This window comes from Cygnus atratus, chromosome 6 (genome assembly GCF_013377495.2).
Source record: "Cygnus atratus isolate AKBS03 ecotype Queensland, Australia chromosome 6, CAtr_DNAZoo_HiC_assembly, whole genome shotgun sequence".
Classification (NCBI taxonomy): domain Eukaryota; kingdom Metazoa; phylum Chordata; class Aves; order Anseriformes; family Anatidae; genus Cygnus; species Cygnus atratus.
In genome coordinates, this window is record NC_066367.1 from 23,522,179 (window position 1) to 23,538,376 (window position 16,198).

The 16,198-nt window shown below is 43.8% G+C and overlaps 1 protein-coding gene across 1 annotated transcript in view; it reads right to left on the reverse strand.

Moving 5' to 3' along the window:
* Positions 1-16,198, reverse strand: part of LOC118260034 (unconventional myosin-X-like) — an 85,766-nt gene that overhangs the window by 43,612 nt on the left and 25,956 nt on the right. Inside the window, exons 9-18 of the mRNA XM_035569942.2 lie at positions 14,434-14,537; positions 13,540-13,669; positions 12,587-12,705; positions 9,144-9,290; positions 8,507-8,607; positions 5,780-5,846; positions 5,230-5,322; positions 2,602-2,670; positions 1,674-1,756; positions 8-116 (exon numbers count right to left, since the gene is read on the reverse strand). Coding sequence (XP_035425835.1) covers positions 8-116; positions 1,674-1,756; positions 2,602-2,670; positions 5,230-5,322; positions 5,780-5,846; positions 8,507-8,607; positions 9,144-9,290; positions 12,587-12,705; positions 13,540-13,669; positions 14,434-14,537 — 1,022 coding nt within the window. The remainder of the gene's footprint in view (positions 1-7; positions 117-1,673; positions 1,757-2,601; positions 2,671-5,229; positions 5,323-5,779; positions 5,847-8,506; positions 8,608-9,143; positions 9,291-12,586; positions 12,706-13,539; positions 13,670-14,433; positions 14,538-16,198) is intronic.

Consider the following 16,198-nt stretch of genomic DNA (forward strand, 5'->3'; position numbering starts at 1 on the left):
ATCCTACCCTGAACTGGGAACTGACAGTCGGTCTGCGCCTCTGGGTGCCCATCTTCAGTGTCTCTTCACTGCTACGGCTGCAGACTCTTTCAAAAAGGTCATAGATGAAGTCCAGCCTAAGGGTAAATAAAAGAATTAAAGAAGATGCAAGACACCAACCACCTGTGAGAAGATGGCTCTTATTCTTAGGTATTGCCCCCATCCCAGTAAGAAACACCTCATTTTTATTCCTGCCACCACAGAGTGTCTGCGGGAAGCAGTTCAGCTGGGTGATTCAGTGAGGAAATTAATACTTTCCATCTGTCTGCTCAGACCACATGGGCTGCCTTGTGTGCCACACTTGGCTGCAAAGCCAGAGACCCATCTCAGGCTGTAGAATAGGATATTAAACAAAGGAAGGTCTCCATTCTGCACTGGCCAGCACGTCTCCCTCTAGCTATATGCCCCCAAGCAAAACTGCCTTGAAGGCATTCCAGCTAAACTGTGTGCTATAACCCCCATCCAGAGCTAGCTCTTGTACCTTATCAGCCATGGTGCCCAAGCCATGCCCCTGCACCTGCAAGCACAGCCCTTCCACGGCCAGAAGACTTCTGGAGCTACCCACTGTGTAGGTCATCTCTGTGGGATCTTTTTTTACCTCTGTGGGATCTTTTTTTGCGCCATTTTGCCTCTCCTTAGACAGTGGTGCTGGTTCGTACAAAATCTACACAACGATTTATTGTTATGACTATTTGTAGCAGAATTTCCTTTTCTGGCTTGTTGAAATAGCCTGAGCCCTTCTGGTAATGCTGGACAATGACAACCACAATTCTGGCTTCAAGCCCTGTGTAAAATATTACCCAGATGCCACTGTCTGAGTAAGGCAGCTAAGAGCAGCTCGTCCTCTCAGCTCTCTCAGGTTGTGTCAAGTGCAAACTCTGCAGCTGCCTTCTGGGCAAATGCAATTCTGTAACAGCCCCATCAGGCTGGAGCCCAAAGGCAGTAAATATATGAACTGTGGTACAAAGCATGTGGTGGAGCTGCAACACAAAAACATCTGGGGTCCACCATGTCATTTAACACCTCTCTCTTTCTACTACGTGCCATCTCTGCCTTGTAGACCTTGATCAAGGTGAAAGTCAGCTCATTTCTCTAGGTCACATTGCAGGGTCACTGGGGTATAAAACTGGGACCACAGCTGGCCCCACAGTGATGGCTCAGTTTGGATCAGGATAAGGATGAAGCACACCATGGAAGCTCTCCACTAACAAGCAGGATGGAAACCAAGCAGTCTCTGTGCAAAGGCAAGCATTTCACAATGTGGCAAAGAGCCTTGACTTGTTCAGGTGCAAATTTGCCATTGCTGGGACAGGGAAGCAGAAGGAAAAAGAGGAAAGGGGGAAGAAAAGAGGGAGACAACCAGAATTGCCTGTGGGAATTTCTGTCTTACTTTCATTGCTCTTTTCAAAACTGGGACAAGGGTACTGATAAATCATTCATCTGTGCCTCATCTGTCTTCTCCAGCTCTCCTTTCTTTTGTCAGGGCACTTAAGCACAAGGAGAAGAATAGTGAAGAACGATGCCTGATGTTCAGACAAAACAACTGTTTTCCTTGGCCTGGTTATTACATGAATGTGGCTTAGTCCAGCCCAGCAGTCGTGGCCTCTTCACAAGCATAAGGGAGACATACATACCTGCTGTCTTTCAGCATGTTTAAAATGTCATCTCGAAAGGTGTCTCTGTTTTTCTCCAGAAACCCTCTCACATCATAGAGCACCTGCAATACAGACAGAGCCGCTGGAACAGAGCAGTACAAATCATTAAGCACTTCTACATTAACATGCCAATATACAAAGCCTCCAGCAGTGCTTCACAGTAACACTGCGGGCATGTGCCAGGATCCTAATTTTGGGGGTCAAAGAGTTCCAGCGCTCAGCAGTTACTAACAAGAAAGTGGCTTTTAGCCATCAATTAAAAAAAATAAATACTCAAAGCCAGGAGCTAAGTGAAAGAGCTGCAGAAATATGCCTGCAGTCACAGTGTGGGGAAATCCTCTGTGAGGTATGAGCAGGAAATACTAACTGTGCCATGTAGTGCCCTGAGTTCCCAACCACCGCTGCTCAGCAGATGAGTCTAGGAGAAGATTAGTCCTTCTTTAGTGTGCAGGTGACTTCCCTTGACACACCTCCATCTGTTCCATCCCCTCCATAACAAAGAGCAGCGTTTAACCTTGGAGGCCTTTTCCTTTCTGCAGTAGGCATGTAACCTTTTCTCCTCTTCCCCAACAATGAAAGTGTCCTTGTGATTTTTATTTTGGGTTTTGTTTGTTTGTGAATGTCCAAGAAAAGAAAACATGAATATCAGAAGTAAGGAGGAGTTTATTATCTCCCAAGGCAAAAGTTACCTGAGAAAAACAAATGTCCAAGTTGGCGAATATACTGCTGGAGAATGATATGCTACTTTGAGCCCATTGCACCTCCTGTGCTCAGGTATGGGGCACTAAGATCAGAGCATACACACAGCTCAGAGAGATTCTTGACTTTGGGAATCTAAATGCTCCATGACCTCAAGCCCAAGTGCAAGCATCTCACAGATACACCATGAACTACCACGAACACCTACCTCTCCCGCATAATGCCTTATGCCAAACTGATGGTCTGTCACCCGAGGCTTCACATAGTAATGGTTGCTCTGAAATAAAAGGGAAAAAAAGGCTTCTTATAATGGCACCGTAAGAATACATAGGCTCAGTCAGAAACTCAGCCATGACTATGGCAATGCTGGGATGGCAAGGACCTTAGTTGTTGCAGAGCCTGACCACATGTGCAACAGTTATCTGCAGCTACATTGCAAATATGTTATTCCAATAAGATGGAAAAATCCAGTCCTTCAAGGCATTCCTCATGTGAGCAAGGGTTTGCAGAATCAAGGTTGGGCAGGCATGCCATGGATGAAATGTTAATTCTTGCATGTCTGACACCCATGAAGACTGGGCTCCACACAAACCACGTGGGGCGGTACACGGGATCAGGATGCAGGGAAGATGGCAGCTTTGCAGAACACCTACACGCTTTTTCTTTGTCAAAGGAGGTACCATACCAATCTCCTGTTTTCCATCTTTCTTTGCACCTCTCTTTCTCTTTTTCCATATTAATTTTTACTTTCCCTTACTAGCTGTTCTAGTCTCTCCCTTTATTTTTCCTTCTTTTTTTTAAAATAAGAATCCTTAAACATGCAAGAACAGCCATGCTACTTGAGATCAATGAACGATCCAGCTGAGTATCCTGCCTCCAGCAGTGACTATGTAAGGTAGAGTAAGAAAAAGGCAAATGCATGATAAGTTTATTCTCTTGCTATTTACAACTCTGATTATTTTCATAAGGTCTATCTAATTAGTAACCCAAAGTGGACTTCACTTCCAAATACTTGCCCGGTTCCCACCTACCAAGCCCATATGTTTTACCCATGCCTACAACACTCCTAGTTCCTTCTCCCGGATCCCCTGTTGCTCTTCATCAATATGACCCAGAGGTCATATTCTCCTAAATCCCAGCTCTCATGGTTTTCTTTCTTAAGCCTTTTGTGATCCACAAAAAAACACAGAGAAGACAGCTTGGTTTCCTTTAAGGTTCATCAGGCTCTCCAGCAACAGTGAGTGGATGCCTTCCAGTGCTCCTCCAGCCTGCACTAGAGACTTTAGTGGTATAAAGAACACTTTGTCTTCAAAAACCGCAAACACTAGACTACTGTCTACTTCACCTTTCCTCCCTGCACTCCAACTCCTCAGCATCTTCTATCTCTCCTATGCTCCCTGGGGTTCCACGTTAACTGCTATCTCCTCAAAGCAGACAGAAGTGACACTATGAACAGCTTAATGAGAAGGCTAGTCAATGAACAAAAATCACCAAAAACAGCAATCGAAATGTTGTGGGGCATAAAGGAATGCAAAATAATACTGACAGTCTCATGCTGCTGTACAATAAACCACAGGTACCTTCTTGCCAAGGGAACTGCTTTCTGGTTTGAATATTTATCTCAGAAAAGAATAGAGAAAACACCTAGAGGAGTTCAGAGACAAACAGCAGAAAGAAAGAGGAGCTTTGAAATTTCTCCATCTGGAGACAAACTGAAGAGGCTGGGACATTTCACAAAGAAAATACAAAATAAGGGATGTATTAAAAATATTAATGTGACATTAAAATATATAAAACACCAACAACAATAAAAAAGGTAAATCAGGCATTCTTATATACCTTGACCTTTAATACAAGGGAAAACCACAATGGACTAAATTGAAGGCATCCACTTAAGCCTAAAGAAAGGAAATATTTCTGCAAAACTTTGAATAAATAGAAGTTGTCATTATATCCAATTTGCAGCCATGAGTATTACTAGCAGAGTTAGATGTACATTTGAAAAATGAGAGTATCTGCATCTATTCCAATTTTTAAAAAAAATGTCTAATAAAGGCTACAAATTTGTATGTTTTCAGGCTTCGATGAAGCCTTAATTAGCAGACTAGGTAATGTATTAGCTGACTCTGTTCTTGCTAAAGTAGTAACTTGTTCCTTAAGTGCCTGCTACGGGGTTTAACTTGCTTTGTTTTCAGTCTATTTACTGTGAGGATCAGAATGCTGCCTGTACTGGAGACAGGGTAAGGGACTGCTATAGTGATCTCACTGTGGTTTTTGTGTCCCCAGGGTAACTTTCAGACCTGTATGAAAAAGCCCTTCTACTCCCATGCCCAGAATACAAGAAAGAGGAGGAAAGAATATAATTAATTAGGAACAATAAGAGAGTTCCCATTAAAAAACATGAAGCCAAATCTGTCCCCAGCCCCAGGAGACAGATTTGATGTGCTCTGGAGCTGGCTCCTGTGAGTCAGCTGGCAGAAGAAACCCAACCACACTGTGCAGCCACATCCTGTACCTGGGGTGCTGCCTCATGTCCCATCACAGACCAGCAGAACCTGACCTTCATCCCAAGCCACAAATTCAAATCTCCTCTACCTGCAGCCTGCAGTATGCATGCTCCCTCTCTCTCTGTGCAAGAGACCATCTACAAGTTTCTTCACATACTACTTTTGTTCAATGTAGCCTTATTAAATACTTGCAGACTCGAGCCTAGGGCATTTCAAATTTCCTGCACAAAGAACATATTTTACATCAACAAAAACTTCACTTTCAGCTTTGAAATGCTGATGGGGCTAACATACTGATCATTTGCCTGCCGGGTTATTTTCTTACTTACCATATGCTGGCTGTGAAGTTTTTCCAGAAGGGTGTTGTCTGTGCCTTTTGGGAATCGACTCTCCTCATTCACCAAAGCCAATAGACCCAGTTTCTACAGCCAAACAAGAGACAAGCTTTTACAGACAGCAAAAGCTCTAACTACGCATCACCAAGCCAAAAACTGGAGATTTGGACAGCACATTGAGCAATAACCCGTGGTTATAAACCAGCAAAGCTTGAGTTGAAAGCGGAACTCTGGCTAGTCAACACATTCAGCAAGCAGAACAGAAGTGAAGAATTTATTAGAAAATCACATTAAGGTTTTACTTAAACCATGCTCCCTATCTTAAATTATGACACCCTCCCTAAGCTTGCTTTCACTCACAAGCACAGATATGCTTTCTTGAGCTGAGACTACGGGTAGAACAGCTCATACTTTTGCCAGGTCATGAGGGAAAGAGGATCTAAGCAACCGCCTGTTTTTAAAACCAGGAGACCCCAGGGAAGGCCCCAAGACAATCAGCAGTCACCATTGTGGTCCCTGGAAACTGTCCCAGATAATTGCTCACCTTCTCAATAAGGTCCAGGCACTCTGCATTATCCATCCAGTCAATGGCTTCCCAGTTTATCCCTTCCCTGAAAGTCAGGAACAAACAGATCAAACATGAAAAGCAAGATCCAATGCCCCCATGAGCACTGAGAACAGAATAGGCTGAGAATGGCTTTCCCAGGACTGAAGAGGGTTTGCAGGAATTGGGCTCTGCCATGCCTGAGGAAATAAAATAGTATATACAAGGCGCTGCTAACACAAGGAGATGTAAGTAGGAGACAGCCTTTCTTATGCATCCAGGTGATTTAGACTGATGCTCATCTTACAGTCATTGAGCAAATTCCACATCAAGCACTGACGAACTGTAGTTGCTCTCAGTTTCTGGTGCTTCCATTTTTCCAGGTGATGGAATGCATTTCCTGCTAGTTCAGGAGAGATGAACATCAGCCCAATTGGTGGTGATGTTGGACAGTTTGCTACACAGCTTCAAGAGTCAACCGATGACCCACGAATCCAGAAAGCCTGTGAGTAACTCGTGCTCAGGAATCCAAGGAAAACTACAGCTATGTGTGAAGCTGCTTACTGACACTGATACAGACTCCTTTCAGGTAAAGGCTAATGTTCTGAAGACAGTGAAGCTGTTCCCTACAAACCCTTTAGCCTAGACGTTGTATGTTCAGGTTCAAAGCATTCGGAAACCTGTGGCCAACAGCTGGGAGCAGCAAACTAGAATCATTTCTAAAGAATGGAAAGAAGTTCCCTCCAAAGGGAACAGAATATCTTACCCCCTTAATGACAAAAAATACCAGTTCACAGTGTTTTAAATCTTTGCAACAATGGGTGTCAGAGAGGTGTGGTGGTTTTACCGTGCTAGGCAGCTGAACACCACAACCGCTCTCTCACTCACCCTTCTTAGATGAGGAGGGGAAGAAGTAAAGGAAAGAACAACTCATGGGTTGAGATAAGGATGATTTAATTAAAGGACAAAAGAAATAATTATTAAGGAAAGATTATTATTAATTAAACAATTTAGCTAAACAATTTAACTAAACAATTAACAATTTAACTAAAGGGGAAAAAAAGGAAAGGGGAAAAGGGAGGAGGAAAGGGAAAACTAAACAAAACAAGTAAAGGCTATGTGGAAGTGCAGAGGAAAGAAATTACTCTCTACTTCCCACAAATGAGCGATGCTTGACCACGTCCTTGAAACAGGGCTTCAACGCACGTAGCCGGTGTTCGGGAGGAGGACAGACGTTTTCACGAGAGCCCACCCCTCCCCTCTTCTTCCTTTTTCCACCTTTTATTGCTGAGTGTGACATCATATGGTATGGAATATCCCTTTGGTTGGTTTAGGTCAGCTGCCCTGGTGATGTTTCTTTTCTCACATTTTTTTTTGCCCACCCCCTGGTAGGGTTAGAGGGAGTCCTGATGCTGTGCCAGCACTGCTCAGCAGCAGACACAACACTGTGTGATACCACTGCTGTTTTAGCTACAAGTGCAGAGCACAGCACTGTATGGGCTGATGCAGGGAAAGTTAACATCCCAGCCAGACCCAGTACTAGAGGCCGTATATTTTTACAAAAAGGCCTCTCGGATCACTTCTGAGAGCAAGAAGTCCTTCCAGAACTGAAGGAAGCAGAGTTATCTAAAACAAATGAAATCACACGAGTCAAGTTGTCTCTAGTGCCACAGACCCCTTATCTAATTGAGTGACAAAATACACGGAGCTATTTATTAAACCTGAGGACATGAAGCTACTACTGTGAAATGTGAGCTTTAATCACATTACTCTACAATAATTGAAAAGAAGTTAATAATAAAATTCTCTCATCCTTTCCAAAGTTCAGACACAGAATTTAAACTCCTATGTAATCATCAGGAAAAAGTCTTTTGCTGCAATGATACCATTCTTAACACAAGCTTCCTGCAATGGTGGAATTGGCCTGAGAAGTGAGTACATAAATAGTCTTGCAGTTTTGTAATCTTTAGAATTTCATGAATTGCCTATTCAGTTACTCCCTTTACAAAGCTGCTCTCATTTGCCCTCACTGACCTGACTCAATTGCTTCATTCACAAACATAAAGGCTTCTGTTTCAGAACAAGAACTGAAGTACTTCTCTAGCAGGCTTGTCTAGAAGCTGAGATAATCTAGAGCATCCCAGGTACTTTAAAAAATACAATCTAATACGAAGTCCGCAAAGAAAATCAGCTGTGCAGAAAGCCCCAAGCTCTTTAAGCTCACGAAACAGTGATTTAAATCTCCTTGCTGAGTAAAAGAGCCATTTTCATAGCATAGGACTCTCTAGAACAGAAAGAGCTGCCAGATACCTATCTACTATTAGGGACTTTACTTTCTGCACACCGAGAATGCATCTGCACAACAATACCTTCACCTTACATCAAAAGTTAGTAATCAGGCAAGTGTTCTAATGTGTTAGAGCCCAAGATCTTCCTGTTCAGCTTAGAAAAAGAAGAAAATCTAGACTAAGATTTTTGAAATTTCAAAATTGTGAAGGTCTGTTTTGTTGTTATTTTGCAAAACTACACATTGTGGGGGTATGGCATAATAGAGTTTGATAACATAAGTTGTGATACAAACAGAATGGATAGAGGCTAACAGTTTGCTCTCTTTTAACTCAAGAACTAGGAGTCATTACATGAAGCTAACAGCCATGATCAAAACAAACAAACAAAAGAAGGTTGCTCCTCATGCAATAGGTAGATGAGTTTGGGAGGCCCCCTCACCTGTTGTACTCCAGCTGCTCCAACGAGAAGATGTGCTTGTTGAAATATTCCTGCAGCTTCTCGTTTGCATAGTTAATGTTAAACTGCTCAAAACGATTCACCTGTGAGAAGAAACAAAAATATAAAACTTAACATTATTTTCCCTGCCACAATGATCTCCTGCCACAGCTACAGGGAAGGTGCCAGGCCTGGAATAAAGCCACAGAGCACATAGGCAAGGGTTGTGAGTTGGACATGAGGAGGACAGTATGGGGAGGCCCATCAGGAGAACAGCTTTTGTAGCTCATGCTAGCCTAATGCAGGAGGTCTATATGGTAGTAAATGATGATAAGAAAAATCACATTTCTCTTCTTCTTAGGAAGAAAGAAACATAGTTCCATAAATATCAATATTACCTACCACACCACGTCTGCTTCAGGTCTGTGTCACAAATCAGACCTTGAACATCACTCTACACAATTAAAGCTACCAGAAATGGGCAGCTAAGTAGATTTTGCCACTCTCAGGGGTAGGGAGCAGTGGAGAAGTCCCAGAATGTGCTATGCTATCCTACACAAGATACAAACCTAAAAACTTCCTCCCTACATCCACTGACCTCTCCAAACCCAACACGCCCTGCAAAAGATAAAATCCTGACCTGAAAGTTCTCGAAGCCAAAGATATCCAGGATGCCCACAGACTTAAAGTTTTCCTTGCCTTTGATCTTCGTATTAATCTTGCTAATGAGCCATGAGAAACACTGAGAATACAGTGCCATAGAGAGGGAGTCCCTGGAGTCTGCTGCCTGTAAATGCAGAGAGGAAAAAATGAGTCACAGGGAGAACAGAAAGCATAAGGTGCACCAGGAATCTCTATGGGACTTCAGGTCCCTCCACTCCTTTTAGATGCCTCAGCATCTCTTATGCGTTATGCACAGTGCAATATTTATATGTACAGTCAACATTCAAATTTGCAAATAGCCCAGCCACGCACAGATATACCATTGTCATTGACCTTTAGGTAACTGAACTTGAGAGGCTGAAGGAAGAGCTGGCCCTACATCTCATGCAGTGATCATTACCAAGAGTCATAGGTTGAAAAAAAGGCTTAAATTGTGAACACTAACTGGCAGCAGATAATTATTCCTATGAAAGTGTTGCAGTGAATGTCCAGAATTGAACTTTTGAACTTTCAAGCAGAAGTAACTGGAATGGGCTGGTTGTACATTTTGATAACACTTGGACTAAACAAAAGTGTCATGCCCCAAATCCTCCAATTAACAGAGAGACATGAGACAGAACCACAAATTAAGAGGCTGATCATATGCTCCGCTTCTGCCCACAGACTACTGAGGCTGGGAAACCGGGGTTTATGGTTCTGGAAAGAAGAGGAGGCCAAAAATAAGTGTTCCTAAAAAGAAGAAGGGGACCAGGAAAGACAAAGACAAAGATCTTGACTAGAAGAAAGATTCTGGATGGGGTGAAAGATCCTGGAGATCAGAGATGCCTGGAGACAAAAGCCAGAGTATGCCCAGGGACCTGGACTTGTAGTTTCTGAGACAGGTAACATGAGGAGCTGCACAGCATGGACCAGCACAGCTGCCTGCCTGACCCTCCTGGACAAGCAGTAATCTCCCTACTGGGAAAGACATTTGATGAACATAATGCTGGGGGTGGTGGTGAGTGAAATAACCAAGTAACCAAGTAGGGTAAAAGCTCTAATCTCATAATTTCTTAAATAAATGCTGGTATCTAGATCAGTTATTACCTGTTTACTCTCAGCCACGACACCAAGGTAATTCCTTCAGTAGCCCTGGGCAGCAATGTTAGAGGTCTTCTAAACATACCCTCGTCCTCTCCAGCTTCACAAGCCTGAATAACGCCACCTCTCCTGTTCTGCTTCACTAAAGGCACAGGCCAGCCACCTCCAAATCATCCCAGCCCTGCTCAGCTTGCTCCTGAGGCTCAGCCAGCAAGATCCTCCTTTTTACCCAGTCTCACCGGTACTTTCCTCCAGCAACCCTAGGCCTAGCAACCTCCCTTCTCCACAGCACATTTCAAAGCACAGTCATGCATGCCTTTTCTGGGTATTTCTTCTCTCCATCAGTTGGTCTGCCTTACTAGTCAGGAGGAAGAAAGCCCTCAGGGCCATGCCTCTGGCTGCACAGTAAGTTGGGCTCATGTCCCAGGAATTGGACCTCCCCATCCAGCTGTAAGCAAAGCCTCTTCCCCCACAGGATGGCTCAGATGAGATTTTCAAAGGCTCCTTTCATCCTCCCAGCCCTGCCCGCCCTCAGGCCAGTTCATCCATTCAACCCACTGAAATGTCAAAGCTCGGATGGGCAACCAGCCCGTTACAGAAGGAGAAATCCTTGGCAGCTCTATCGCCGCGTTCCAGCAACAGCAAGTGGGAAGAAGTGGGCACAGTACTTGAGGGCTACAGGCCTGTACAACCCTACACAGCTGCTGTTTGGTGCAACAGGAAATGACACCTAGAGATGACACCTAGGCAGTAGCATCCACTTGCTGTAATAGCTTTCTTCCAGTCTTAGTACCGGGCTTCACTGGGCTGCAGGGGTCCAACATGCAAGAATGTCGGGAATGGCCCTGCTTTCAGGGAAAGCTCTGCTCAAGGAGACTCCAGTAAAACCTACAACTGCACGCTCTTGCTCTGGACTGCATGGAACGTCTCTGGCATTATTTGTTATCCATCCCTGCATGCTGCTACGGAAAGGTGTGGTTTATCTAGGACAGGCAGTGGAGAAGAGGAACCATGGTACTAGATACTGAGGGTACCTACCCCAGACTCTAGGCAAAAACATAATTGTCACACAACAGCATTGCATGGACTATGACAAAAAGATAGCACTTCTTAAAGACAAAGCTCAGATTGTGATATATTAGCAGTTGTGTCCAAAACAAGAAAAGAAGTGACTGCTCTGCTGAAATGGGCACTGCTGAGACTTCAGCTTGAATATGATGTCCAAGAAGTGCATGCCACTTCTTGAAAGATGTGTGGAAACAGGGACAGTGGAAAAAGAGGTTTAGAAAATTACTTATGAGGAAACAGAGGGAATTGGATTGTTTAGCTTAGAAAAGAGAATACCAAGTGAAAAACTTTACATAAACTGAAGCTTATAAAGTGGATAGCTGGGATGCCAAAGGTAATCTAAATCCGAGGATAACTTTTCAGCTACAGTCTCCACTGTAGCTTGAGCAAGCATACTTAAAGAGGCCATGAAACTCCTTCAATAGGAGACCTTAAGAATGGTTGGAATCTGTCAGAGGGAGCCTGGAAACACTGGTTCTTCTGTTAGTGTAAGGGTTGGCATGATAACTCTCTGCTGTCCATGCCAGCCCAAGCTTTCCATTACAGATGTTTATTTTCCTATAACATGATGTTTACTCCATCCTAGCTATATTATCCCTTGCTTCCCAGTGTCTTGCATCTTATTAATGACATAGGATGATTTTCCACAGTTATCTATGCATGGACCTAAAACACCAAGAGTGCCCTCAAGTGATCAGCATAATCACAAGTTACAATTAGTAGGGACAACAGTGTAATGAACCACAGAGAAATGCAACAGATGAGTAGGACTGGCCCCCGCAGGCTGTACAGGTTCAGAGATGAGCATACATACAAGCCTGTTTAGTCCTCTTCTGCTCCTGTGGATACACAAACAAGCTGCTGTGGGGTAACAACCTAACATCTGCCAGATGTTTTGTGGTAACTGTGTTTAAGCTTTTTACAGTAAATGCAGCATAACCTGGGAGTTCTGCAAGGTAAAAGCATGCGCGCATGCAATCACCACAAAGCACCTGATGCATCCTCTACACAATATGAGCATGGCCAATTCCTGGTGACTGAAGGTGACCTAAAACCAATATTGTGCATTGCCTTTTACAAATGAACTCCTCCTGCCCTGTGAAGCCTAAAAAGCAGAAGAGGCAATGCTGGGACCTGAACTACTGTTAAGGGCAAAAGACTGGAGGACACAGCTGAGCACTTAGCAGGAGCATAACAGGGATCCTTAAACTTGAGTGGATGGTAAAGGCCTGGAAATGTAGAAGTGACAGAAGCATATAGTAGGACACTCACCTGTTCCACAGTTAGAGGGGAGCTGATCTCTTCCCCACGCAGAATCATGGACCTCTGAGTCAGTACTTCGGAAAGCTGGAAGGCATCTAAGCCCAGGAGGTCACTGGCAATGTTCAGCACTAGTAAGAAAAACGGACATTCTCCTGTATGGGTCCCCACCACTTGTGAGGGATGCATGTTCTGCAGTTCACTGTGGAAATCCCAGGGACTCCTCTAAGTCAAGCAACTAAATTCCAGCAGGAAGATCCTGCTTACTTAATTCCCTTTGGCATACCTGATGCTGTAAGCCTACATACCCAGTCTAAGGTAGGATCAGCATCCATTAGGGGCCACAGACAGACTCTTGTATAGGTCAGCCTTTATGCTGACAACAGGAAGAACAAAACACGGCGTAAAGCTCAGCACCAGCAAATTATTTATTGAATAGGAAGGTATATTTTCCTAAAGGCACAATAGTGCTGCCTGAGTTTGGGATTGCTAAACTTGGTGTCCAGAAGAGAGGAAATTAACTTGAGACTTAAAGCATTTGTGATATATAGTTATTACTTCTGTTACTTCTGTCTGTCTAGACAGACTTTACCAGACCAGCTCAGATTGGTCCTCTGTAACAGAGTGCACACTAGTGATGCTTCAGAGGAGGGTTTTTAACAGCCTTATCTAAAACTCCTCCCTGTTCCTTTCTCTTCCTGCTCTTTCAATGCAAAAGAGAAACTGTGAGACTGTGGACTTAGCCTGAGTATCCAGGAGAAAAAATGGATCATAGCCCAGGTAAAACATTCCGGTGCTTTAGAGCCATGCCATTCTGTGGCAATATTTTTGTGGGGTTAAACTACAGGGAATCTGCTAGCAAAGGCACTGCTGACCAGGATAGAGGGAGAGGACTGTGGAGTGAACTTTGGTGTAGGCCTTACAGGGCTTTGTGGGGTTGACCAAGTTGCGAGGGTCTCATTTACCTGCTTTTGTTGTAATCTGGGCCCCGCCAGCTGTCATGAACTCAACGTTTCCCAGATGAAGTGTGCCAGAAAGAAGTTTGAAGATGTCTCGGATCTCTTCTGTGCTGAAGTCCACCACCGTCATGGCAGTCTATGCAAAACCATACACCCAGTGTTGGCTGTAGGTACAGCCACAGTACAATGCAACAACCACATGCATGCCCCGAGCCCTCTCCTCATCTGAGGTATAAATGCCATGTTAAAATTGGAACAGCTGCTGAATAGGAGATATTGCTTTCCTTTAAATCACATCTAAGCAGGAGCTATTGAAATCTTAAGCTGCCTCTTCTCACCTTGTGTATCTTGTTTCACCTACATTATTAGAACCCTCAGGCTGATAACACACCACTTATCAAACAAAACACGAATTGCATATTCATCCTGCTAAACACATAACCTCTCATAAAGTTACGGATGCTGTTTGAAATCTGTGTGAAATGGCAGAATATGCCATTTATACTGCTGATATAACCAGAACATTTCTGGAGAACACTACCTTTAGGGCAAAGTGTTCCCCTTCTAATGGTCATTGTGAGGTTTCCTGGTTCAGGCCACCTAGAGGGCTCTCGAGAACCATTATGGGGTGGGGGTGAGGTTCATGCTCCCCAAAGGCTCTGTCATTCTAAATTATTATTCAACCTTGACTGCTCCCCAAACTCTCCCATTTCTGTACACTAGAAACATTTGTCTAGTCTTGTTTTTACCATAAATGGGTACAGCTGAGTTTTAAACTTGTTGAACATCAAATTTTGGCTTAGGGCAAATAAATTCTGCCTGTGAAATCTAGACCCCGCAGCACACTTAGTCCATGAGATTGTGTCTAAGGAGCTCAAGAGGTGTTAGAACAGGACTCACCATGACCTTACTGAACATCTCTATGTCATTCAGGTTCTCATCACTCACACAGCCAGACTGGTTCAAGTAACGGTAAGTCTCTGGCTCAGAGAGGGAGAGGCTCTCTGCAACAGAGGAGAAGGATGCAGGGAAAGAGAAAGACAACACTTTATTTAGCATTCATCGCTTTCCTTCTATGATCTTAGTCCGCGAAAACAATAGGTATATTCACCACAGGGGGAGTTCATCTGAACAGACTTCACATGCCTCAGAAGGCACACCTAGACAGTGAATGCACTTGGGAAGGGGAAGAGGAAGGTGTGCAGTAACAAAGCTTGCAGTTGTTTATACAAAATGATTTAGAACAATCAAATCCCAAGCTGACTGCAGAGTCGCAGAAAAATCTTTCAATCCTGAACTGACTCCGCAAAAAAAAGGGAAGATGAAATTCAATCTTGTTAAGTGTACAGAAAAGTAGTCTTAACTATATACACATACAAGGAGCTCTAAATTAGGTATTACCACTTGAAACAGTTCAGAGAGTCACAGTAAGATTTCTGAAAACATCTCAGTGCTGAGCAGCAATCAAAAACTGATTACTAAAAACTACACAGAAGGAACACAGCGCAAAACATAAAAACTGATTTAGGTCTCTGCATGTATCTTTGGCACAACCATGTCTTGAACACTATCTGCAAGTTTGATCTCCCAATTCAGAAAGAACAGAGGAGAACTAGAAGATCTATGGAGAAAGGAGAAAAGGGTGATCAAGAAGTAGGAATGCATTACAGATGGGGGAAGAGGAGCAGTCTGGGACACCAGCTTAGAAACGGAGATGGGGAAGAATAGCAGAGGCCTGCAGAGATCTGCTGAAGAACAGAACTTTTTTTTGCATGCTTTTCCTGAGTATCTGGTACTAACCACAGCCCCGCTATTTCCCTTTGCTGTAGATGGATGTATGAATTGAGCTACATAACCATTCCTGCATGAACTTCCTAGGACTGAAGCCATATTCCCTTCTACTCCATGTCAGGCCCAATTCTTCCATCTGATTATTCTGGCATACATAGAATAAAGGCATTGAGAAATTCCCCTGTCCCCCCCAAACTTGAGTGCAGATGTAACATGTTCCTGCCTATTTGATCTCCTCAGCAGACCATCAGTGCTCAGCGGTGCCAGGGGCAGGTTCTTGAAAGTGCTTGTAAGGGGATGCTGCACTAGAAAAAGGATTCTTCCACAGCTTACACCTGCTGCTTTCCCCACATGCCCTCCTCCAGACCCTTCTCTCCCTTCTCCACGTACAGAACTATAGACCCTTTGTTCAGACACTAGATGTGTTTTGACTCTAGTGATGCCACTGCACCCCTGGTCTCTTCTCTCTCTTACTACCTATGCTGACGGTTTGTTGCAAAAACATGCCTGTCAGACCAACCCCTGAACTCATCAAACAGCTCCATTCAGCATCTGAATCAAGACTCTTCACCTTTCCTTTGCCTGTAGCCAGTTTTATTATCTCATCTCTCTATACCCCCTCTTCACTTTGCACAGACTTTGCCCTCCATTTCAGAGTGCCTGAGGCATCTTTTCTCATATAGTGTTTCTGTCATCCTCAGCCTCTTCCTCTCAACTCCCCTTTCTGTGTTTTCCATGAAATCACCATACAGACTTCAGGAAAAAGTTATGTATCAAGTACCCGAAATATCCATGCTCTAATTGACTTATACCTGCCAAGGCTTCACACGCTGGACTGGAGAGAGGAAAGAGCACTATCCCAGAAAATTAAGTT